The sequence below is a fragment of the Saccopteryx bilineata genome, chromosome 4 (genome assembly GCF_036850765.1).
Source record: "Saccopteryx bilineata isolate mSacBil1 chromosome 4, mSacBil1_pri_phased_curated, whole genome shotgun sequence".
Taxonomy (NCBI): Eukaryota; Metazoa; Chordata; class Mammalia; order Chiroptera; family Emballonuridae; genus Saccopteryx; species Saccopteryx bilineata.
The window spans coordinates 43,028,214-43,053,764 of record NC_089493.1 but is presented as its reverse complement, the minus strand read 5'-3'; the positions used below and the strand labels follow the sequence as shown (position 1 = coordinate 43,053,764).

The 25,551-nt window shown below is 38.4% G+C and overlaps 1 protein-coding gene across 1 annotated transcript; it reads left to right on the top strand.

The window, feature by feature from the left end:
• Positions 1-900: 900 nt before the first annotated feature.
• On the top strand, positions 901-23,883 carry NAA30 (N-alpha-acetyltransferase 30, NatC catalytic subunit). Its single transcript, XM_066273107.1, has 5 exons — positions 901-1,049; positions 1,322-2,093; positions 6,957-7,080; positions 9,396-9,451; positions 20,461-23,883. The coding sequence occupies exons 2-5, from the start codon at positions 1,323-1,325 to the stop codon at positions 20,596-20,598; spliced, it is 1,089 nt and encodes a 362-aa protein (XP_066129204.1). The 5' UTR covers positions 901-1,049; position 1,322; the 3' UTR covers positions 20,599-23,883.
• The last annotated feature ends 1,668 nt before the right edge of the window (positions 23,884-25,551 follow it).

The window sequence follows — 25,551 nt, the reverse complement described above, 5'->3', positions numbered from 1 at the left end:
TATCTCTTCTGCATCCGCTTGGGCGGACCTCGGGCAGAGGGTGGGGAGGAGGTTCAGGACGCTTCTTCACCGGTACTTCCGGCCCCGTTACAACTCGTGTCATAGGTTTAGGAATGTGTTTTTTTCTTTTTTATTAAATTTATTGGGGTGACAATAAGATTATATTATCCAAGTGTAGGTTCCAAATGTAGATTTCTATAATACACGATCTGTATATTGCAATGTGCTTTTTTAAGTCGTCACTCTCTTCCAATTTAACACCTGTAAACCAATTTCCCTTCACTTTTCCTGGGCGGGGTGAAGAGGGCTATCCTTAGGGAAGAAGGACTACTTGTCCACCTTCCCTTGCCTTAAAGGCGCAAAGACTAAACTTAAATTCACATTTTAAGCTCCTCTTCGATTTTCTCCCGATTTGCTCCACGTCTAAGCCGTAGACTCTAGGGACTTGGATAACCGCTCCCCCGGCCCCCCGCCCCGCACGCCCCACCTCGCCCCGGGTAGATCAAACGTTAGAGACCTAGCTAAGGAACAGCATTTTTAGGCGTCTTGTATATGCAGCCGGGTCAGCAGGCCCGGAGCGAGAGGGCTTTGCGGCAGCTCCGCGGGGCGGCAGGCTGGGAACCGGGAGCGCTGGTCGGCCCAGCCCACCCCGGCCCCGCGTTGCTAACTGCGTGGACCGAGGGGCCCCAAAGCCGAGGAGACCCGGTTAGGAGCAAGTTACTCCAAAGCCTTCAGCGCCTTCCCCGCCCCACAGCCCCTCCCATCAGCCGGCGCCTCCCCCTAAGCCGCAGGAGACACCTTCGTCCCCGCCCCTCCACAGGTCACCTCCCTCCACGCCCCTTTCCCTCGGCCCCGGCAGCCGGCAGGCAGGGAAGTGTCGTAAAGGCAGGCCCAGGAAACTTTACCCGGGGTAACAGCCGAGGCGCTTTACGGCGACAGCGGCTGAGTGTGAGCCTCGGCGGTGGAGGCGGCCGCGGCGGCGAAGGAGGCGGCGGCAGCGGCTAAAGAGAAAGAGGAGTGGCGGCAGTGGCGGCGGGGACCTGTGCGGGGTGAGCCTCGCGGAGGGGACGAGGAGGGGCAGCGGTGACAGGGCTGGCGGATGGGCCCGGGCGGACGGGGACGGTGGCCGGCTGAGCGGCGGGGCGGCGCTGAAGAGCGTGAAGGCGGGGGGCGCCGGGGAATTGGGGGAGACCTGGGTGAGGGCCGGTTTCTGCCTTTGTTTCCCCCCATCTGCGCCCCCCGCGCCCGCTCGCCGCCCCCGTGGTTCTGCGCTCGTCTGCCGGGTCTCATGGCCTCCCCTCTCGGCTTGTGTCGCCTCTAGGATGGCGGAGGTACCGCCTGGGCCTAGCAGCCTCCTCCCACCACCGGCACCTCCGGCTTCGGCCGTGGCTGAGCCCCGCTGTCCCTTCCCGGCGGGGGCCGCCCTCGCCTGCTGCAGCGAGGACGAGGAGGACGACGAGGAGCACGAAGGCGGCGGCGGCGGCGGCAGGAGTCCCGCGGGCGGCGAGGCGACGGCGGCGGCCAAGGGGCATCCGTGCCGCCGGTGCCCTCAGCCGCCGCAGGAGCAGCAGCAGCTCAACGGATTGATCAGTCCCGAACTGCGGCACCTCCGGGCGGCCGCCTCTCTCAAGAGCAAGGTTTTAAGCGCGGCCGAGGCGACCACGACCGCGGCCACCCCCGACGGGGCCCCCAGAGCGACTGCGACAATAGGAGCCGGGGCACACTCGGGCGACAGCCCCCCTCACTGCCTCCCCAGTAAGGCAAGAACTGCGCTCCCCAGCCCCGCAGAGGCAGCGGCGGCGAGCGATCCCGCGGCGTCCCGCAATGGACTGGCGGAGGGCACCGGGCCGGAGGAGGAGGACGACGAGCAGGTGCGGCTGCTGTCTTCATCCCTGACCGCCAGCTGCAGTTTAAGAAGCCGCTCAGGCAGGGAGGTTGAGCCTGGGGAGGATCGGACGATACATTACGTCCGCTATGAATCCGAGCTACAAATGCCCGATATCATGAGACTGATCACCAAAGATCTGTCTGAACCCTACTCCATTTATACCTATAGATATTTTATCCACAACTGGCCACAGCTGTGTTTCTTGGTAAGTGGATGGAATGAAAAGAGGGTGAGCCCAGCAGAGAGAACCAGGCCGTGTAGGTCAGGGAGTGTGAGGGCAGAGTGTGGCAGTGGATCTGTCCCTCTGCATTTCCTAGTACGTTCCCTGATGGAAAGTGCGTGTTCACGCTCCTAGGTATTTAATGAAACTTTTGAAGGTAAGACTTCGTGATCCAGGTTAACTTGATACTGATGTAAATGCAACAGGCCTGTACATTGGGAGTCTTGTATCCTGTTTGCATTAGTTTATAATCATGTTTAACCTCTTTTATGACTTTCCCTCATCCGCAAAGTACTTTGCAGTCATTTAATTTGAACATGATTCTGTTCGGATACAGACCTTATTAATCTCTCAACTACAGCTATAATCAGGGAAGAGTGTATACATAAACATGTTTTGGTGAATCTCTCAGTAGCTTGCTGTGGCCACATTGGAGAATTAAATCTTACCAGCATATTCTCTAATTATGGAGATTATTTCCTTTTACTTTAACAGGACAGTTAACAGTTGTAGCCAGCCTACTTTCTGGTGCTTGATTGCAGAAGGCACTACTAACACTTCTGGTGGTTGAAAAACTCTTGGAACTTGAACAGAATAACTCCTTTGTGAAATGTAGGAAACTGTGAAATTGTTACAAACTTTTTTTTTTTTAAAGAAACGTTATAGATATGCCTAAATACTCACACTAACACTGGCTTGTTAAGTATAATTGACAGAAATTTTTTGCTTATATGTAAACAAAAAGACTTGGCTACAATTAAGCTGAACACTTTCTTTAAACTTTACATAGTGCTTGTGGTACGAATAGTTTCTTTCCAAATATATTGACCAGTTTCACTCAGTTTGAAACCTGTCACTTAAATATTAACTGCAGGTATATGTTTGTATCATGTATTCACAAGCATGTTGTTTCCATTGACTTCTACTGAAAGGCAACATGCTTTTAAGGAGTATTTTATGATATGTAAAGGGAAAAGCTACTACCATTATTTATTGTTTCAGCATTGATTTAGTTGCTCTTGGTAATTCCCAACAAGACGTTTTAATACTTCGGAAACCCATCTTTTTGATTCTATAGCTTAGTGATAATCTGAAAATAGAGCCTCCATATTATAAATAATGGTAGCCCTGCTATTTTTTGTGTTCACTTTTCTAAACTTCAGTTTAGTGTGTTTTAACTGTGGGAACTATTTTATTTTCTATGAAACTCTTCTTAGGAATCTAACCATTGTATCAAAAAATGGGAAAATGATATTTTGGCACAATTATAAATGTCATATCAAATGCCATTGTAATTGCTAAAAATTGTAGATTGATTTAACTGTAAATTAACCCACAAAAGTGTACAACTGAGTTACCTTTTAAAATTGAAATAGTGTATGTATTTGTTAATTTCAGAAAATAGGTGTATATACAGGGGTGGGCAAAAGTTTATTCTTGTATTATTATTATTTATTAGTTATTGTATTATTTTTCATACAAACAACTGTAAACCTGTTTTTGCCCTCCCCTGTATGTCATTCTTAGCCAGCTTTTGAGTTCTGGTATTACCTAGAACTCTCAACTTTCTGCCATTTTAGACTGATAAGCTTGAAATCTGTAAACTTTAGTTTTGATTTTATATAGACTTCTCCCAGTTCACCAGTTAATTTGTACTTTAGTCCTTAAGAGTCAGTTTGTTTAATATTAAATTTTGAGTATCTAGAAATTGAAATATGCACAAGTGGTTGACAAGTAAGATTTTACTAGTGCCAGTTTGAATCTAGTGGTATGGAACATAAAACAATAGCTCAACAATCAGAGGCCATCTGGCACTGGGGCCTTTATATTGACATTTTAAACATTTTAATTTCCCATAAGAATTAATTTAAAACAAATATATATAAGTGTGTATGTTTATTTTAAATCATATCATTTTAGAACTGTAAAGGATCCTAGAGAGAATCTAGGTCAACTTTATGTTTTTAATGAAAAAAAAAAGTGACTTTAAAATGTTTAAATCTCTAGATACTTAATGGCAGGAAAGTAAAGCTAGAACCCAGGTTGCCTGGCCTCATGGAAACAAGAACCTGAAAAAGAGCATATGCTTGACCCATACAGAGAAGATCATTGTGTTACAAAGTTAAACTTCCATCAAGACACAGAAGTCCTTAACAGCAACATTAATCTTAGGTGGTTAGAAACCTCTAAAATGTTCCTGGCTTCCATGAGTAACCTGTATGTAATGGATCAAATGGAATATATGAGGTTGAAGCTTAGAAAACTGTCAATACTTGACCTTATTTGACTTAATAGAAATGACAGTTTCTTATTATTCTAATAATTGTAACATGTGAAAGTAGAGTATTATACACATGGAAGGCACTTTGAATTACTACTCTGTACTTACCTAATTTTTCATGATATTTTCAGTTGTTGGTGTGTTTTCAAACGTCTTAAACTTATTACCAGTGATGTATATAGTACTTCCGTTTATTCTAAATTTAACTTTCCGGCTTCCTCGGGAAACACTTCTTTCCTATTTGTAGTATTCTGGGAATTTGGGAATCTGTATTTCAAACAATTTATATTTTTCAGTTACTATATATAGGTTGATAAGCCTTTGACCTTTAGATTTAAGTCTTAATCTTGCCAGGAATATTTCAGTTCCCATCTGAAAAAAGAACACATTTAATAGCATGAGTTCTAAATGTATGTGCAGAAGCTTTTATTTGGAAAAATTGACAAGCAGTTTAGTGATTCCTGTAAGTATATATTTATCAGGAAAAAAAATAGCATTGGCCTTCCTCACTACCAACATCTTTTTAATTATAATGTATCATGTATTGGGCTTTTATTTTTAAATGATGTGTACAATTTGATTCTAGCTCCTGCAGATTCTTAATTAGGAAGAAATCAATCTAGTCCAAGAGGGAGCTAATATACTTTGTTTGCTTGTTACTTGCGTGGTCAAAGGACAGATTTGTTTGAAATGCATATCTAGTTTGAAAGTATTGTCTAGCTGTATTGTATCTAGTTTTATGTTTGTTTTTCCTCTTTTGGATGGTTTATTAACTGTGAAGAGTGGCTGTTCTCCAGTTTTGTACCATAGATTTATATAGGTTTCTATTTTCTCTTGCTAATGAGGTCAGGCCCAACTTTCTTTTTCTGATGTACCAGTTGGTGCACACCCGCACACAACGATACACATATTTGAAGTGAATTTTCATATTAGAAAATGCTGTCAGAATTGTTCAACCAAGCAACTTTTGTGTATATTTCAGATCTTAATATAAAAAGAAAATTTTAGTTTTCAAAATGTTTTGAAAGCACCAGATTGATTTATCATGAATGAAAATGAAAATAATTTTAGAGGTTTATTGGCCCAAAAAGAGGTTTGGATTGTGTGATAAAACAAATTAGTGTGGATTGTTGAATTTAATATTCCTTCAAGAGGCTATTTCTGACCTGGTTTAGGTTTGCATTGAAATGGTTTAGAATTACGTTGCCTAAAAGATTTCTCCAGTTTTTTTTTTTTAAACAAGGACTTTTTGATCAGTTTCTAGAATGATGGATTAAAACAATCTCACAACAAATTCAAGTTAAAATAAGTATTAAGTATAACTTGGGCTTTACTTACTACTTTTTAAACCCATTTCTGTTTTTTGTTGTTGAAATAGTTTCTTCTGAACAGTTAATTTTATTAAGAGAGAATGTGAAGTTTTCATTTTTTTAAGAGGACTCTACAGCAAATATTTCTGGCTGACACATTGTTAAACAGTTGGAGCTATTGTCCTATTTATATTTACCAGAATACAGTATTACCAGAACTTTTTATCAATGATAAAATTTTAAAAACATTTCATATTTTCAATGGTGACGTTGGAAATCTTAATGACTTTAGAAGGCTGTACATTTTTGTTAAAATAGAAAGCTGATTTTGAATTCTAGATATTTTGTGAGATTTATGACAGTGACTCACACTCTCAAGAGGTCCTAAAAATGAGACCATCGCACATCTAATTTTTGTCAATAACAAAAACAACCCCTTGGGTAGGATCGAAGGAATACCTTAAAACAATCCTTTTTCTGCAAATCTTTTACATTTTTTTCTGATCAAAATCTAACTCTACTGTTCAAGTATAAATGTTGTCTTATCTTTTACTAAAGCTAAATTATAATTAAATTTAAAGTTATTGTACTCTGCCAGTAAGCAAGTTTCACAGTATTTTTATCATATCCTACTAAACAGGCTTTTTTCTTTTAAAATCTCTTTTCACATATTCTTCCTTCCAAAAATTTAAAAATATAGGGTCTTTATTGCAAATAATTATAATCATAAACCTCTTATAAAGCTAATTATAATTAGAAACCTTTTATAAAGCCCTTGAATGTTTATCTTGAGAAAATTTTGATTTTTATCCACTATGCTTTGATAACAAGCATAAGAAACTCATGTTCTAAAGCAGTGTTTTTTACCCGCTGGTCCGCCAGAATATTTGTGCTATCTGTGAAAGAGTGAACCACCCTGATGCAGTAATGAAGAATATAGACCCAGTGATCTTAGTTGAATTCACTTATGCTCAGGGTGATTTCTGCTTTAGTGGTCTCTGAAATAATTCTCCTATTTTCATCAGTGCCCAAGGGTAAAAAGGTTGAAAACCACTGCTCTAAAGAATGTTGAAAGGTTTTAAATTTAGAACATTTGAAGGAGCTTTGGGATTTAGATTTCTGAAACTTCTGCTCTCTTGCTAGAATTCTCATGCTCTCTTCCTCCCTCAAAAATGCTGACCAATGGTTGGTTGCTGTTTCCCTGGGTGCAGTACCTGAAGGCAGTATGTTCTTCATAACTCTTTGTTTATTTTTAAGGCCATGGTAGGGGAGGAGTGTGTAGGTGCCATCGTTTGCAAGTTGGATATGCACAAAAAGATGTTCCGCAGAGGTTATATAGCCATGTTAGCCGTGGATTCCAAGTACAGGAGAAATGGCATTGGTAAGAAAAATATTATGTCACTGAAAGAATGCATAAGTTATTTTTCTTTTTTTCCTTATTTTTTTTTAAGCAAAATACTTCAATGTAAATATGTAGAAATGAGCATGAATCTAAGTGAAGAAAATTAATATTGCTTTTAAATCAGAATATTTCTAAAACGTTTTAAAGGAATTTTTTGTTTTGTTTGAGAGATTGTCTTTCTAATAAGTAGCAGGTGACCATTTTTTACTTCCAGACTTTTTTTTTAAATTATCTTCAAATGCTTTGCGTTATATTAAGTATTGCTGTTTTTGATAGAATAATAAGGGCACTTGATCATAGCCCTCAAGCAGCTGTCTATATTTGAGTGAAGTGGACCTCAACCAAAGCAAAAATTATGAAGAAATTGTTACCACAATTTAGTGCTAGTTACCAAATATACAGGGGTGGGCAAAAGTAGGTTTATAGTTAGTACACAAACAGAGTTTATTCTTGTGTTATTACTTATTAATTATTGTATTATTTCCCATACAAACTACTGTAAACCTACTTTTGCCCACCCCTGTATTAACAATTCAAAGAAGGCAAGGAAAAAGATTTCTTACTATTCCCAATCATCTCTTTCTTGGGTCTGCCTTTTTTGGCATTTTTCAGTTAATCTTATAATGGTCATTAGAGTCATCTGGGTGCTTTAAAAACAAGTACTTAGGTCCCTCCCACTGAGAATCTTGTTTGTCCTGTTAAAAGCAGTGCTAAAGCTTCCCAGGTGACTGTGACGTAAGCCTGTCCTAGTGTTTAGATCCTACTGGCTCTTTGTTCAAGATGGAAGATCAGGTAGACAAGCACTTGTCTGAACATGTCAAATTCTGAAATGTACTATAAAGCTAAATATTCATGAAAGTATATTTGATGCATGCATCAGTATTTAATTACTAGCAGTTTTGTCACTTTTAGCTTTCCCCCCGCAACTGTTAGTGTTATTGTTCAATTTAAGATATAGCCTTTAGATTTCATGAGAAATCATTATGAATAGGTTTACTTAATACATTAGGTTTAACCAACTTACAGTGTTATAGTTTACCACTGAGATTTTTTTTTTTTTGTATTTTTCTGAAGCTGGAAATGGGGAGAGACAGTCAGACTCCCGCATGCGCCCGACTAGGATCCACCCGGCACGCCCACCAGGGGCGATGCTCTGCCCACCAGGGGGCGATGCTCTGCCCCTCCGGGGGCGTCGTTCTGCCTCGACTAGAGCCACTCTAGCGCCTGGGGCAGAGGCCAAGGAGCCATCCCCAGCGCCCAGGCCATCTTTGCTCCAATGGAGCCTTGGCTGCGGGAGGGGAAGAGAGAGACAGAGAGGAAGGAGGAGGGGGGGTGGAGAAGCAAATGGGCGCTTCTCCTATGTGCCCTGGCTGGGAATCGAACCCGGGTCCCCCGCACTCCAGGCTGACGCTCTACCGCTGAGCCAACCGGCCAGGGCCACCACTGAGATTTTTAATGAATCAAGCTTGTTAAATAAGCCAAGTTTGAGACTTCAATGCTTTAAAAATATATAGCTGATAAGGACTCATGGCAAATGATAGGCAGTTGTCTGGCTATTTCAGAGGGCAGAAGCTGGTAGCTTGAGGGTTGCATCCTAGCCCTCAGACATTTTTGTTTGGCCCATATAATGCGTGTTTGCTTATGTTTTGAGAATTGAGATTTCTTATAAAATTTGGATTTACTTCTTCTATTAAAATCACATATGGCAGTTGTTTTTTCGATAACGTACCACATATAGCTGACCCTAAACTAGGATACATTTTGCTAGACATTTGTAGACACACCACTGACATTATTGGGAGTGCCAGATTTCAGTCTGGCCAGGCTTACTAAAAGGTTTGTAGGAACCAACCAGGGTCTTGGGCCCACTTTGGATCACAGCCGTTTTTGTGTGATCTTTAACAAAATTGGTTCAGGGTCATGCATACAGTTAGTTCTGGCCAGCTCAAGAAGTTTCTGGGTTGCTCAGCTGTACTATATCTTGCCTGTTTTTTTTTCCCCTCCCTTGTTCAAACAGAACAGCACAACTCCTGCTTGGAGCAAATAATGACACCTGAGAAAATAGAATAATATGTCAAGGCTTAGGTCTTTCCAGAGGAAACTTACATTGCTATATGTAGGTTCTATTGGCCTTGTTTTAAATCTAAAATTTTTCTCACGAGATAATCCTTGAATCTGCATTCAGGGTAGAACTCAGCATTTGACATTCTGTGCCTATTATGATGTTTTAATTTAGCCATCTTTAAGAAACTAATTACTTTATTCCTTCATTAATACTCAGATCTATGTTCTAGGTACTAACTTGGTTAAGAAAGCTATTTATGCCATGGTTGAAGGAGACTGTGATGAGGTAAGTCTAAATGTTTAAGACCTTTTATCCTGGGATAGGATTCTGCTGGGTTTTTAAAATAAATATCCCATAATAATTGTACTGCAGATTTTATTGTAAACTATTACTATACGGATGCAGCTTGTAGTGAAATCATATAGCATTTAAACACACATGAGTTTTGACCTAGAGCAAATTTTAAGATGATAATGGTAGGTAAAATTTGTTTTGTGTCAGAATGTAAAGGTGAAATCTTAGACATCTTCAGTAAATAATTGGTATTCAGAGAATTTATTATCCAGTTAAGTTATTTAAGATAGCTCCTGTTGCAAACTGTATTATAATTTACTTGCATATTAGCCTTAGTTTCTCTCTAAATAAAACTTTTTTTTAAACTGTGAGCCAACTATCAGCCCATGTGAAGGACAGTTCACATTTGAAAAACGTCTCAACATTAAATAATGATAAGGCTGGGGGCAGGGAAGACAACCACTTTTTATATGTAGAGCTATCTCTGTATTAACTTAAGAGCATCTCTTTTCAGCTTGTTTGTAAGGCCAATGACATAATTTCTTTGTATGCTATAGCACTGGGCTTTAAACATGGTAGGTGGTCAATGAATAATGATGATAGTTGGGAATATTAAGATTTACTACTAATTAGGAGAGAAAATGTATAAATTACAGGACGCATAGATATCTATATAGCATTGATAACTCAAAAGAACAAAATTGCATTTTTATGTTTATTAACTTTATGAGCAATACAAGTGACAGTTGTCTTTATAACTTTTTTAAAGTTTTTTTGGGGTACCAAATCTAGAGGCAGTTATTAGCCATTTTGTGTGTGTGTGTGTGTGTGTGTGTGTGTGTGTGTGTGTGTGTGTGTGTATTTTTTGGTATAGTCTCTGACACTGTCTTCACACTCTTCAACTCTTCATCTTTCCACTTATAGCTACTGTTACTCTTGATATGCATCCTCCCATTTTCTAAGCACACCTGTATGCAAATGTGTACTGTTTTTTTATACAAATGAAATCATTATTTTTCTGTTATACTTTTACCATTTAACAATAGCTCATGCATACATTTCCATGTCAGAATATAGAGATTTACCACAGAGTATTCTCATGCTTCTTGTTCACATTAGTTTGTATTCTGACAGATCACACTAAATGGTGGTTGTATGAGAAGGCCTACAGACATACTGGGCAGCACAGAGAAGTCCTGGGATTTAAGGATATTTAATTTTACTCCAAATAAGATAATTACACATGGTGGAGGATCTCATATTGTTCGCAACTTTTAATGTCAAAAAGTAAAAGGTACAGTGACCTTGATAATTTACATGGCTGGTAACTAAAATTTGCATATGTTTATGAGTATAAGTCTGTGTGTTGGACCATAGCCACACTGGCTTAGCTCATCAAGAAGAAAATCAGGCTTCGCCCAAGTAGCATAATAGTTTGGAGAAATTTTTGGCCTGATAATAACATGTTTTGATCCTCTACTGCTACTGAGTACAGTGGTTTCCAGTGAGCAGGGAGTATTATGTTCCTGATGGTTAAGCCTTGTCTGAGTTAGCCTACTCACTGTCTGTAGGACATGCTTTACTTAACCAATCAAATGATTAAATATCAATAGTATTGGTTGTTTTTGAAAGTTTGGTGGAATGATGTGGAGATTTTGGTTATATCATTTTAGTTACAAGGATGAATCCTAAATTAATGCTACATTTTATGGTAGAAATAGTCTTTTCATTGTGGGCCTAAAAAGTTAATTCTGATTGATTTCTCTTACTTTTGAAGCAGTGAGTAGCACTTAATCTTAGATTGAAATGGGAATAGTTTCATAAACTTATTCCAGTTGTATGGTTTTAAGTGGATGGTGTTTTGCAGTTTGAAAAGCTCTGCCTCTGGATTAGAGAACTCTTCCATAATGGTTTAAGAAAATTATCTGTGTCCCCCATTGTTCAGATAAAGGATTTGCTGTATGAAGAGCTAGAACTCTCATTTATTTTTCTAAGGGTTTTACTCTCCCTTTCATTGAGGTTTTAACCATAAAAGCATTTATTTTTTTATAGTGGCATGTTAGTTCTACTTTATTATTGCCATTTCATTCCCCTCCATTTCATTTCTCACTGATGTATTTGCTTGATGCAGTTGCTTCTTGGTCCTCCTCTGCTTCTTTAAGTTTTCTTTAATCCTTGGGGACAGAATCAGTTGAACCTTCCTGAGATATCTTGACTTCTCTTTTTGTAATATAGTTGTCCCCACTTACCTGTGGTTACGCTTTCCAGTTTCAGTTACCGGCAGTCAACTGTGGTCTGAAAATTTTAAATGGAAAATTCTAGGAATAAACAATTTATAAGTTGTAAACAGTGTGGTGAAATCTTGTGTGGTCACTGTACTGCTCCATCTGAATCATCCCTTTGTCTAGTGCAGTGGTCCCCAAACCCTGGGCCGCGGACCGGTACTGGTCCGTGGGCCATTTGGTACTGGTCCACAGAGAAAGAATAAATAACTTACATTATTTCCGTTTTATTTATATTTAGGTCTGAATGATTTTTTTTTTTTTTAATGACCAGATTCCCTCTGTTACATCCGTCTAAGACTCACTCTTGATGCTTGTCTTGGTCACGTGATACATTTATCCGTCCCACCCTAAAGGCCGGTCCGTGAAAATATTTTCTGACATTAAACCGGTCCGTGGCCCAAAAAAGGTTGGGGACCACTGCTCTAGTGTATCTACACTGTGGATGTTACCTGCTCGTTGGTCACTTAGTAGCCACCTTGAGTTGTCAGATTGACTGATGCAGTATTGCAGTGCTTGTGTTCAAGTAACTTTTATTTTACTTAATATGGCCACAAAGCACAGGAGCAGTGATGATGGCAATTCGGTTAGCCAAAGAGAAACCATAAAGTGCTTCCTTTAAGTGAAAAGATGAAAGAAAGGTCCTGACTTAAGGAAAGAGAAAAAATTGTATGTTAAGGTTGAGATCTATAGCAACAACAAATATATAGTACTTATAAAATTGCCTAATTTATAAATTAAACTTTATTATAGGTATTTGTGTATAGGAAAAAGCATAGTGTATGTAGGGTTTGGTAGTATCTGTGATTTCAGACATCCACCATGGGTCTAGGGACATATCCCCCGCAGGCAGGGGGGCTGCTGTACTTCACTTAAATTTACTTGTATGCGGTCTATGTCTTAGCCACTAAGGAGAGCAGTGGTGCCTTTCTTGTTCACTGCTGTAGTTTAGTGTGGCATTTATCATCAAGTACATGGTTCCTAAATGTACTTTGTTGAACTAGTCTTTGTTGACAGATTACTTCTTTGTTTCCAGCATCACTTTGTTCCATGTAGTTCTGCATTCGTTGGTTGCTTCTTGTGTATGCCCTGACTGGGGATTGAACCGCAACCTGATATATCGGGATGATGCTTGCTCTAACTGACTCAGCTACCCCCAGCGAGGGCCAACCTTCCTTTCTTTTAAAGTGTTAAGGAATTTTGACAAATTATCAGAAAGACATTTGAGAAGGTTTTTAAATTACGTTTTCTACTACTTAGTTGTGCTATTTTTTTCCTACAAAAATAGATATTTTAAAATACATGAGCCTATTAACAGATACATTTGGAAATTTTTATGAAGTCTTACCATGCAAATCTGGTCAATTTTAACTTTCTATTCTGTTTGTAGAATTTGTGATCTTGAGTCATGTTTTCATTGCTCTTGGTTGCCACTTGTCATTTTAAGATAACTTCAGAGTAAATTTAACCAAAGTTAGTAATAACAGTTAAAATGTAAATTATATTCTTGCCCAAATAATAATGATATGTTCTCCTGGTCTAGTAGAAGTTTTTATTTCGCTTTAAATGACTTTCCTAACTGTTTATATCGGAATTAAGACATGTGAAAACAGGTCCTGGGCGGCTGGCTCAGTGGTAGAGCTTTGGCCCAGAGTGTGGAAGTCTTGGGTATGCTTCCTGGTCAGGGCACACTGGAAAAGTGACTATCTGCCTCTCTACCCACCCCCCCTTTCCATTTCCTTTTCCCTCCCCCCCCCTTTCTCTCTCTCTTCCTCTTTCTCTTCCTTTTCCACAGCCGTGGCTCAAATACTTTGAGAAAAGTTGGCCCCGGGCACTGATGATGGTTCCATGGCCTTGCCTCAGGCGCTAAAATAGCTGGGTTGCTGAGCAATGGAGCAATAGCCTATATGGGCAGAGCATCGCCTGGTAGGGGCTTGCCAAGTGGATCCCAGTCCAGGTGCATGCAGGAATCTGTCTCTGCCTCCCTGCCTCTCCCTTAAAAAAAAAAAAAAAGACATGTTAAAACAGCTAAGCTAAAGATCTCTTTCATTTTTATATATTTGGAGTTGACTAAAAAGTTATAGCATCAAAAAGAAACAAGTAGATTCATTGCTTCATGAATAAGAAATACTTGCCCATATTGCTGATCAGCATAAATTTGGCGCACGCTTTGCTCTGGCTGACAGACTTACAGTGGCTACTAGGACAAGCATCTTGGGTTTGTGTTTTACATGAGGGGAGTAGTAAGAAAACATAAATAGCATTGAGTTTCTAAACTAATTTTTAAAGTAGGACTTGTGTACCTAAAATAATGAGCCCACATGGTATTCATTTACTTTTATATATTTTTTAATGAAATAATTAGAATGGGCAGGTGATTGCTTAGCACAATGAATAGTACTTTTTATTTTTTTTTATTTTTTTTACAGAGACAGAGAGAGAGTCAGAGAGAGGGATAGATAGGACAGACAGGAACAGAAAGAGATGAGAAGCATCAATCATCAGTTTTTCGTTGCAGCACCTTAATTGTTCATTGATTGCTTTCTCATATGTGCCTTGACAGTGGGCCTTCAGCAGACTGAGTAAACCCTTGCTCGAGCCAGCGACCTTGGGTCCAAGCTGGTGAGCTTTGCTCAAACCAGATGAGTCTGCACTCAAGCTGGCGACCTCGGGGTCTTGAACCTGGGTCCTCCGCATCCCAGTCCAATGCTCTAGCCACTGTGCCACCACCTGGTCAGGCAGTACTTTACTTTTTAAGCTATAGATGTCTTTGAAATCTTATCTCTGGAAATTTAAAATTTAAAATTATTTTTAGAGTTAAGGGACGATTACCATCATGTTAATACTCAGTACTAACTCATATGATGAGAATACACTGGAATCAAAACTTCTTAACGCAGTATGTGACCTTAAAACTTTTTTTTTTTTACAGAGACAGAGAGTCAGAGAGAGGGATAGACGGGCAGACAGACAGAAACGGAGAGATGAGAAGCATCAATCATTAGTTTTTTGTTGCACGTTGCGACACCTTAGTTATTCATTGATTGCTTTCTCATATGTGCCTTGACCGTGGGCCTTCAGCAAACTGAGTAACCCCTTGCTCGAGCCAGCGACCTTGGGTCCAAGCTGATGAGCTTTTGCTCAAACCAGCTGAGCCCGCGCTCAAGCTGGCGACCTTGGGGTCTCGAACCTGGGTCCCTCCTTATCCCAGTCCGATGCTCTATCCACTGTGCCACCGCCTGGTCAAGCTTAAAACATTTTTAATTGACCACATCTTCCCATTTGCCCTCCCCTTAGCTTCTGGCAACCACCATTCTACTCTCTGCTTCTATGAGTTTGACTATTTTAGTTTCCTCAGATAAGTAGGATCAAGTAGTATTTTTCTTTATATGTCTGATATATTTCACTTCTAGGTTCATTTGTGCTGACACAATGGCAAAATTTCTTTTTTTAAGGCTAAACAATATTCCATTGTATATATGCCACTTTTTCTTGATCCATTCATTTCTTGACGGATATTTGAGTTGTTTTCATATCTTGGCTGTTGTGAATAATGCTGTAATGGACATGGGAGTGCAACTATATCTTTGAAATCCTGATTTTCGTTCCTTTGGCTGTATAAACCCAAAAGTGGGATTGCTGGATCATATGAACGTTCTATTTTTACTTTTTTAAGGCACCTCCATTTTGTTTTCCATAAAGACTGTACCAATTTACATTCCTACCAGCCGTAACCTAATTTATTTAAATAACCTATAATAAATCTGTTACATGTTAACAAAGTAACATACATCTTAAGGTAATGTACAATATGACTTTTAAGATTTTTTGTTTAATAATCATGTTTAGGATTTTTAGTTTTAAGTGGAAACATTTTGGCTATTAGACTGAGGCTGCTAGATAAAGAACAGTAAAATAGAGTTTTGTATAAGCTGTAAGGATTTTTTTTTCCTTTTTTTTTTATTTTGCATTTTTCTGAAGCTGGAAACGGGAGAGATAGACTCCCGCATGCGCCCGACCGGGATCCACCCGGCACGTGGGCGACACTCTGCCCACCAGGGGGCGATGCTCTGCCCCTCCGGGGCGTTGCTCTGTTGCGACCAGAGCCCCTGTAGCGCCTGGGGCAGAGGCCAAGGAGCCATCCCCAGCACCCAGGCCATCTTTGCTCCAATGGAGCCTCACTGCGGGAGGGGAAGAGAGACACAGAGAGGAAGGAGAGGGGGAGGGGTGGAGAAGCAGATGGGCGCTTCTCCTGTGTGCCCTGGCTGGTAATTGAACCCAGGACTTCTGCACACCAGGCCGACGCTCTACCACTGAGCCAACCGGCCAGGGCCAAGGATTTTTGATTGAGTAATTCAGTCTAATTAAAGAACTGATTATAAGAAGCCTGGTTTCCAGATCAATCTTATATCATATAGTTGTGTGATTGTTGGCAAGTCATTTTACTTTTTATTGTCTCTCTTCTTGTCTTTGCAATGTGATGGTAATTCTAATCTTAAAGGGATGTTATGGGCCCTGGCCGGTTGGCTCAGCGGTAGAGCGTCGGCCTGGCGTGTGGGGGACCCAGGTTCGATTACCGGCCAGGGCACACAGGAGAAGCGCCCATTTGCTTCTCCACCCTCACCCCCCTCCTTCCTCCCTGTCTCTCTCTTCCCCTCCCGCAGCCAAGGCTCCATTGGAGCAAAGATGGCCCGGGCGCTGGGGATGGTTCCTTGGCCTCTGCCCCAGGCGCTAGAGTGGCTCTGGTCGCGGCAGAGCGACGCCCCAGAGGGGCAGAGCGTCGCCCCTGGTGGGCGTGCCGGGTGGATCCCAGTCGGGCGCATGCGGGAGTCTGTCTGACTGTCTCTCCCCGTTTCCAGCTTCAGAAAAATACAAAAAAAAGAAAAAAAAGAAAGGGATGTTATGAAGAGCAGTGAAGGTGTTTATTAGCAATGTCAGTGTAAGTAGCCTCTGAAGTACCCGTAATGAGATAGTGCTTAGCTTCTAGCAGTGAACAAGCCTGTCCTACCTCTAGGAGCTTCCAGCCTATAATATTAAAAAAGACTTGCTAAACTGTAATGATTTGGTTTATTCTAACAATGGTTTGTTGCTAAGAGAATCCGTGGAACTTCACTGTAATCCTTTTTTTCTAAGTAGAATCCAACTTTGCCAAGTTTCTTTAGAACCAAAATAACCTCATTATCTTTTGGTTTCCTATATAATATTCCCATGATGTGGACTAAAAAATAGTTTTATAGTGAATTTCCAGTATAAATTCAGATTCTCTTTTAATATAAGAATGTAAGTGATTAAGTATTAAAACATAGTTACTTTTTTCTGGCATTTTCTATTGTGTCAAATAATACATGATCTCTTTGTTTAGAAAATGTAGGTATGCCAAGTGAATCTTTTCATTTAAACTAAAGTTAGCCCCTTGTGCAATTCTTTTCTATGTAATTCAAAACCTCAAGTATTATATAGCTGTAAGTTATCTGCAGATGTTTTGAAGATTTTAGATTTCCAAATCTCAATGAACATGTACTTAGATCTCCTTCATCATGTCTTAAGTAGGTTAGAGCTCCCCTTTGCTGCACTGTTTTTACTTTGGAAAATAATCAGGGGGGAGGTTTAGAAAAATGAACAGTATTAAGCTCTAGTTCAGATTTATGGACTGGCTTTGAGTCCCATTCATTTGTAAATTGAAGATAATAATATTTATAGAGTTATTGTGAGACTAACATAATAACAAATTTATGTAAAATTAAATAATGCATGTGGAATTCTTTACATAGCACTCAGTAAGTCTTTAATAAATATTAGCTATTTTTTTTAAGACTGTCACTCCTTTTATTTCTGTGAAATCAGTTCCAAGTTTTGCATTGTTGCAGCTTTATTTCTTCTCACATTAATTGTTTTAATTTAAGCGTTTTAGCTGTAATTAGGTGCTGGCCTAAGACAGAATTCTAAGAATTACCTAAGAGGATTGTTTGAAACTGAAAACTTATATTGACCAGACTAGAGTGTTGAGTGGCATACATTACTAAAAATTAAATTCTGTTTTTTTAAGAGCAGAGATAAATTGTTGATTTTTAAATTTTTATCTTAAACCACTATGTTTGCTGTACAGCTTTGATTTCAGGCCTTTTTTGGAACATTTTCTTTTGATCCTGAAATATTAATTACTTGTTTTAGATCTTTTAGAAGTTTGTATTTAACATGTGATTTGCTTTTATGAGTTAACTACATAGTTAATTACCTTAAGATGGTGCTTTCTCTTTAAGTACTCTGGTCATTTAAAAACTTGGTATTACTTTTGTTTAAAATTTATGTAATAAAAGGTGCTGAGATTGTATATAATTAAAGAATATTGAAGAGACTTCTATGTATCAGGCAGTGTGTTAGATGCAGAAGAAACAGCTGTGCAGGAAGTACCCATGATCCCAACCCTTGTTGAGCTCACCAACTAGAAGAGATTATACTCGTCAAATGTTAAATGAGAGTTTAACATTCGAGTTTAGTAGTTGTGCAGAGCAGTGCAGAGTGCTGTGAGGTTGTATAGAAGGAAAGTGATATACTCTACTCAGTCTGGAGTGACAAGAAAAGGCCAAAAACAAGGACGTTAGAAAGAGCATTCTTCTACACAGAGAAAATACCTTAGGTCTAAGGTAGGAAAGATCTTAGTGGATTCCAGAAACTGAAAGTTAGTGTTGATTGTGGAAAGCAAAAGGGGAGACATAAAGTTGGCAAGGTAGGTAGAGGCTAAATTTTGAAGGACCTTTTAGATTTCTTTAGATTATTTTTAACTTAAGGACTTTATCTTGAGGACAAGCAGGGAATTAACAAGAACATCACACTACTCATAGAGAATGGGAGACCTTTGAGTTAGGAGGCTCTTGTACTTACAGTGAAAGTTGATGGCAGCTTGGACTAGAGCAGGGGTTGGAAACCTTTTTGGCTGAGAGAGCCATGAACTCCACATATTTTAAAATGTAATTCCTTGAGAGCCATACAACGACCCGTGTTCGTTAGGCATTATCCAATAAAAATTTGGTGTTGTACTGGAGGACAGCTGTGATTGGCTCCAGCTACTGGCAACCATGAACATGAGCGGTAGGAAATGAATGAATTGTAATACATAAGAATGTTTATATTTTTAATGTTATTATTTTTTTATTAAAGATTTGTCTGCGAGCCAGATGCAGCCATCAAAAGAGCCACATCTGGCTCGCGAGCCATAGGTTTCCGACCCCTGGACTAGAGTGTGGCATCAGTGGGGGTAGAAAGAACAGGATTAGTTTGAGAAAGATTCAAGAAAAATTAAATACTCAATGTCTAGATGTATGTAACGGGTTGGAGAGGAAGGAGGTTCTAAGATAACTCCTACGTTTCCAGTTTGAGGCATGTTGGGATGGACATCATGGTCCTGACATGCAGTAATGGAGGAGGAGTTGATCATAAGTTCAGTTTGGGATATGATGAGTTGAGGTAGTGTTTTCTGTATTATTTGCATCTTTTGCTTGAATTCCTGTGAGATTTTTTTTTGATAGCTTGTGCTGGAATAGGAAGAGACTCAAAGGCTTCACTTGGGCCTCTGTTTAATTATATTTGCCTATTTTATCTCATTCCAAACACATGAGGGTTATGATGTCTGACAGTAACCCGGACTCACTGTGTTAAGAATTCTCAATGAGGTAGATTTAAAGTGAATGGAAAAGCAAATAGAGCTATGAATATTAAAGTTGGGAAGGGGGATGAGGGATATTTCGGTAGAAGAATGTAAAATAAATACAGGAAAGAAAATCACATAATATTCAAAAGTATCAGTTCTTCATCATCAGGACAATTGGTTTAGTAATAAAAAACACAACCCAGGAAGGCATTAATACTTTTATAATGCCTGAATAGTGGTTCTCAGAATTTCCTCTCCTGACCAGCAGCATCAACATCATCTGGCAATTTTAAAAAATGCATTCTTTAAAAAAAAAAAAGTGGATTCTTGGTCCCCGCCTCAAACATACTCAGAAACTCTGAGGGTAGAAACAGTAAGGTTTGGGTACCTTTGGTCTAGGTTCAGCAGATTTTCACTGCAAGAGTACTTTACTTTAGGCTTTGTGGATAGGAGTCGGGTGCAGCTACTCAATTCTATCCTTGTGAATTCAGAAAGCAGCTGTAAACCTCATAGACAAATGGACTTGGCTGTGTTCCAGTAAAACTATTTACAAAGTTAGACAGTGGGCACATTTGACCCAAGGGCTGTAGTTGTAGATTCTGATCTAGACTCTGTACAAGTATGGCAGTTGTCACCAGGAAAATTATGACAAAATAGGAGTTGGAGATCAATGTGAATACTTTCAAAACTGGTTTATTTAATTAAATCGTTGATTGTTTTTTTTCTTTTTGTCTCACTACTTTTCTTCACAGAGAAATACTTTGTCTTTGTTTTAGTATAAAACCTATGTCTTCATTACTAAAAATTCCAAACATCACAAAAATCAATAGAACAGAACATATCTCAGGGTTCCCATGCTCCTTGCACCAGAAGAGAAATTACTATTAAAATTTGATGAGTGTTTTTTTTCCTGTAGATCATTATTGTTTTGCCATCAGTTTTTAAACAAGTATGGTATTTTTAAAAATATGTTTGATCTAATTGTTTATAAATGATTTGTCAAATCATGAAATTGTAAGTTAGTTTCAAATATATAACATTGTAACTTAGTTTTTCTTATTTTTTTGAAGGTTGTTTTGGAAACAGAAATAACGAATAAGTCTGCTCTGAAACTTTATGAAAATCTTGGTTTTGTTCGAGATAAGAGGCTGTTCAGATACTATTTAAATGGAGTTGATGCACTGCGACTTAAATTGTGGCTGCGTTGAGAAACTGACATCAAGGAACAACTTTCCAACCACGCAGAATCGACCTTTGCATGCAATGCAATTTGCACAGAATTGCTTTGCAGGTGGATTTAACAATTTCCATGCAGTTCTTATCTGTCAGTGTCTCATTGAGTGTCGCACAATATTTGTTGCACTTTGGCATGGCGCATTTGTTCTGAATTAAAAAGAGTTTTAAACTTAAAGAGTTTTTTTGGTACCAACAAGATGTGCCAGTTGAGAGCCAAGATTTGTTTGTTCATTTGCAAAGTCTGTTGACAATGTTATTTACACAGTGATCATTTTACCCCAGAACCAGTAAGTGGAACATGATTTTTGTTCCTTAAAAAAGCCAATGTAGATTGTAAAAATTTCTAAGTATACTAACATTCACATGAAACCTGCCATAGTTTTCTGAAGGGGTGGGGGAAAAGCTTCAATTTTAGGTCTTTTTTTTTTTTCAATATTAAATTTTCCATTCTTAAATATTGGTACCTCAGTGATTAGTGAATGAAATAAATTTAGGGTTGATTGTGTCTTACAATGAGTCAAGAGAATTAAACCGCGCCTGCTAGCGCCTGTGTAGCTAAGGATACTTGTCTTCATCTCTGGTTTTAAATGCATGCTACCTTTTCCTTTTCTTTTTTAAAGCCTCTTTTGCAAGCAAACTTGTTTTTATTTAAATTCTAAATTTGATAATAAATTATTTCAGATTCTTATAATTTGGATACTTTTTCCAGGTGAGTGACAGAGTGGTTTACTTTAGAGTAAGAAGTTGAATCTACTTGGAAAATCTTTGAGAAATGGCTCAAAGGGGATGAGAAAAGTTGATGGAGCTGGGAATTGCTGGATTTTGGATGCACTTTTTTTTTGAGAGTGAGGGAATTTTTGGAAAAGAATAGAAAATTAATGTAAACTGATATGATTTTATTTAATCGAAATTATTGCTAAGCTGTGAAGAACAGCTTTTACAATGTAGTTGGAAATTTTTTCCCACTTGATTAGGATTCACATTGCTTTCATTTCTTGAAATGTTTCACTTTTGGTTCTTGATCTTAGAAATAAATTTTAAGGTGCATTGTATCCATTTTAAACTGAATTTCTTTACTTTCCACTTATTTGAGCAAATTCTTGGGGAGCTTACCTAGTTCCTAGAAAAACAAAAGGGAGAAATGGAATTTTTTTTTTTTTGGAATAAGTTCTTACAGGTTTCCAGTGGCCATCACCATATTCATTAGTCATGCCGTGTTTTGGCCAGTCTGTATATGGTAATAAATTTTAAAGTGAGTTGCTCTCAATTGAGTTAGGAAACCTGCGATGGATAATTTAGTAAGCTGGAAAACCTAGGTAACCGTGGGGAAAAAAGTTTCATTCTCTGTGAAAAATGTTTTATAGGAATCTATGTCATTTTCTCTAATTTGGATATGCTTTATTTCTGCTCTAGGGTTTGGTTTGAATTTTATTTTATGACTATAATTACTGTATTTTTAAAACCCTACCTCCATTAACAGTTGGTAAAAGCCCCCTTTCAGGAAAGTTTGTTGTCTTTTATTTTTTTAAAGGAAAGCTGCTCTTTGCTCAGTTTAATGTCTTGAAAGTGAACATGGTAACAAGTATTTTTAAAATAAAGATACACAGATTTGGTGAAGAAAATCTTTCTGCTGGTGGGATCATTTATAGTTCTTTAGTTTTAAAGAAAACTCCTTTTATTTTTTTTTTTATAGTGCCCTTGAAAATTTAAAAGGCAGAATACTGGTTCCTTAAAAATCTGATGACCACACAATACTCAGCTCCCTACCTGACCATTTTGAGTATGTTTTTGGTCAAACTTCATTTGGGCTCCAGCATTTACAGGAATGGCAATTACTGTGATCTTCTGTTCTTTTTAATATGGAAGGAACTGAATGAACTAAAACAGTTCAGTACTTACATCAGATTTTATCTCACCACTTTATATTTGACTTGCTGGTTCATAAGTAATGATTGCTGATAAGCAGACATTTGCTTGACTCAATAATGGGGACAATTCTAAAGTAGATACATGCTGGATTTTCAATTCATCATCATGTTTTTGGCAGGTTGTCAGTGAAACTATTATTACTGACCTTTACCCCCAGAATTGACCAGGCTTTGCCAGATTGACTAGGTGTTTGTAAATACGACCTTCGCCATGTGACAGAAAGTCATATGGTTACCATATTGTTCAACTGGTGTATGTTGAATAACAATGTCTGTTTTGTCTTTAATTGGGTATGTAAAAATTGTTTACTTAAGTAGACTAAAATTTTAACCTCTGGTAGGGTAACTCAGTACCAGAATTAAATCTCTGTTTCAATTGAAGAAGTATCAAACACATTAATTTACTTTTTGATAGTGGGCTTTTATTTTTCTTACATAACCTTAAAACAATTATATTTAAAATTGATAGAGTGAGTTCACTTGGCTAAAACTGAGCAAAATTGGTGCAACTTTCTTTTAAAGGGGTGCTGCCTCTTTAAGACTGACTGTACTATCCACTGACACTGGTTTGGCAGTTAATACTGCTGAACATTTTTTATACATGCTACCATGAAGCTATATATGTTAGTATTGAAGAAGCTAACGGGTATACTACCATTTTTGATGTGTGGACTGATTATAATGTTCCTTACGTTAAAATAGAACTAACTACTCAAGAGAAGTCCACAGATCAGAAATCAGACAGTTTTTGAAGTTGAAGCCAGCAAAATTTAAAAAAGAAAAAAGTTACTATTAAAACAATTGGTTTTGATATTTTCTGCCTCTTCCCCAAATTACCCTCTCCACTTGCTTGACAAATCTGTGTAAAAGAGTTTGTTTGTCACATGTTTTAACTTTACCTTGCCCTGTGTTACAGTATTGGCTGACATGTATAAGACTGGATGTGTATATTATGGTGTCTAAAAATCATGAATTTCATCACTTTCCAGGAGCATAGATAAAAGCAAATTGGTAGTGCATCAGAATTACTTTTCAATGCACCATGACATCACTAAAATGAGTGCTATAATGTTACAGGGCTTTCAGGTTTGTAAAAACATAACCATAAATTATATTGACGTCAGATATGAGTTGAGTATCTATAAAATATTATGTGTATCTCAAAATATTGGACTGCTGTTTGATGACTGGATATTGCTGCATAATTTTCTTCTATTGTCCCGTATCCTTTTGGAGAGAGAGATTTAATGGGATTTGAAATGTGCAAGCTGTCTAAATAAGATGCAGTCAAATAAAGTATGGTTACGTTGTGTTTGCATTTTTCTTTTAGATACAGCTTGTGTGCATTTTTGATTGAGTTGTTTTACTTACTAAGAAAAGAACCCAAGCAGTCTATCTGTTCCTGCTTGCTGCCTTCCATCTAAAGAGTTATTTGGAAGAAGTGATATACAGTTGTTATCTCTGCTTTGTGTTCTGACAAAGTAAATTAGAAAATAACAACATGAACTTGATTCTCCTAAAAGTGTTCAAAGTTAGTCAACTCCTATATCAAATATCAGTACAAATGAGCATATTAAACCAAAACTTTTTTTGTCCTTATTTCATAGCAATTTGTTTCTAAAAGTTTTTAATTTCCTATTTTTATTTGTACTTAAGTAATTTTTTTTACCCTTATTGAGACACCAAAAGTAAGATAGAACATTATCTGAAGGGCTTTTTTTCCCCATTCTGGTGTGAAGCTTCAAATGTAAATTTATGTATGCTTTTATTATCAAGGTTTATGGATATTAGTGGAAGAGAGCTGTTTAAATCCTGACTGCTAGATAAGTTTTATCACTCATACCAAATCTTTGCTTTGTTCTTTTATAGTTATGTGAAAATATCTGAGTTCTTGTTTACTTGGGCCTTATATGGCACTTTAAATACTTCATAAGTTGTCTAATTAAGGACCATAAAGTTGACTTGTTCCTTCTTACCCGTGAGCAGAGATCAATATTCACCTGTAGCCTAGAAATACAGTGATACTTTTAAACAACTTTAAGAAAAGATGAGTTTGAAAAGTCTCAGGAGCATGTGGCACACTGCACTTTCTTCAGAGCAGTGCTAATAGCACTTTTTGTGTTGATAGAAATGTTCTTTGTGTTCTCCAGTATGCTAGCCCCTAGTAACATGTAGCTACCGAGACCTTGAAGAGTGGCTAGCAGGAAGAACTGAAGTTTCAATTTTAATTAATTGAAATTTAAATAGCTACATGTGGCTAATAGCTACTGTATTAGCATAGCTTTAGATAATATTTAAGCAGTAAAACCTGAAGAAAGCACATTTTGAATAGGGTTTTACTACCATACTATCAACTGAAATGAGACATAAGAATCGTGATTAAAAATTATGTTGACAATCTGTTTCATTAACATGCCACCTCTCTCCCTGTCCCTGTTGTTAAAACAGTATGTTTTTCTGAGGAAAGGAGCCCTTTCCAGTTTGTATTTGGAAGTTCTTTGGATTACAGAGATTCACAGTCAAGTGCCAAAAACTGGTTTCTGGTGAGACTCATCTTTTTAGTATTAAGACATTTTACATAGTTAAGCTTAATTTTTCATTTGGAATAAATTTGAAATCTTTTCACCTCTAAATGAGGTTGATTTCTCATTACGAGTGGCCAAACTGGAACATGAGGAAGTATATTTATACCTCACTCATTTTTTTCAGTCCGGGAAGATCGATCATACTGATGGAAAAGCAAGTGTTTGTGTCTCTGAGAGAACCGGATTAATTTTGCAGTATTCTTGGGCCACGTTGTGTCACCTGTGATTCTAGCTGGTCATCTAGTAGGTGATTCATCAAAAGGACAGGAGTGGGGATGGGAGTGCCAGGCTTGTTACAACCTGTTAATGCTGCTGGGGAAAGAGCTCAAAGCACACACTCTGTTGAGGGCAATCAGTGTTCAATTTTCACATGAACGATACTGAGGAATAACTGGCCACCAAAGTGCCAAAA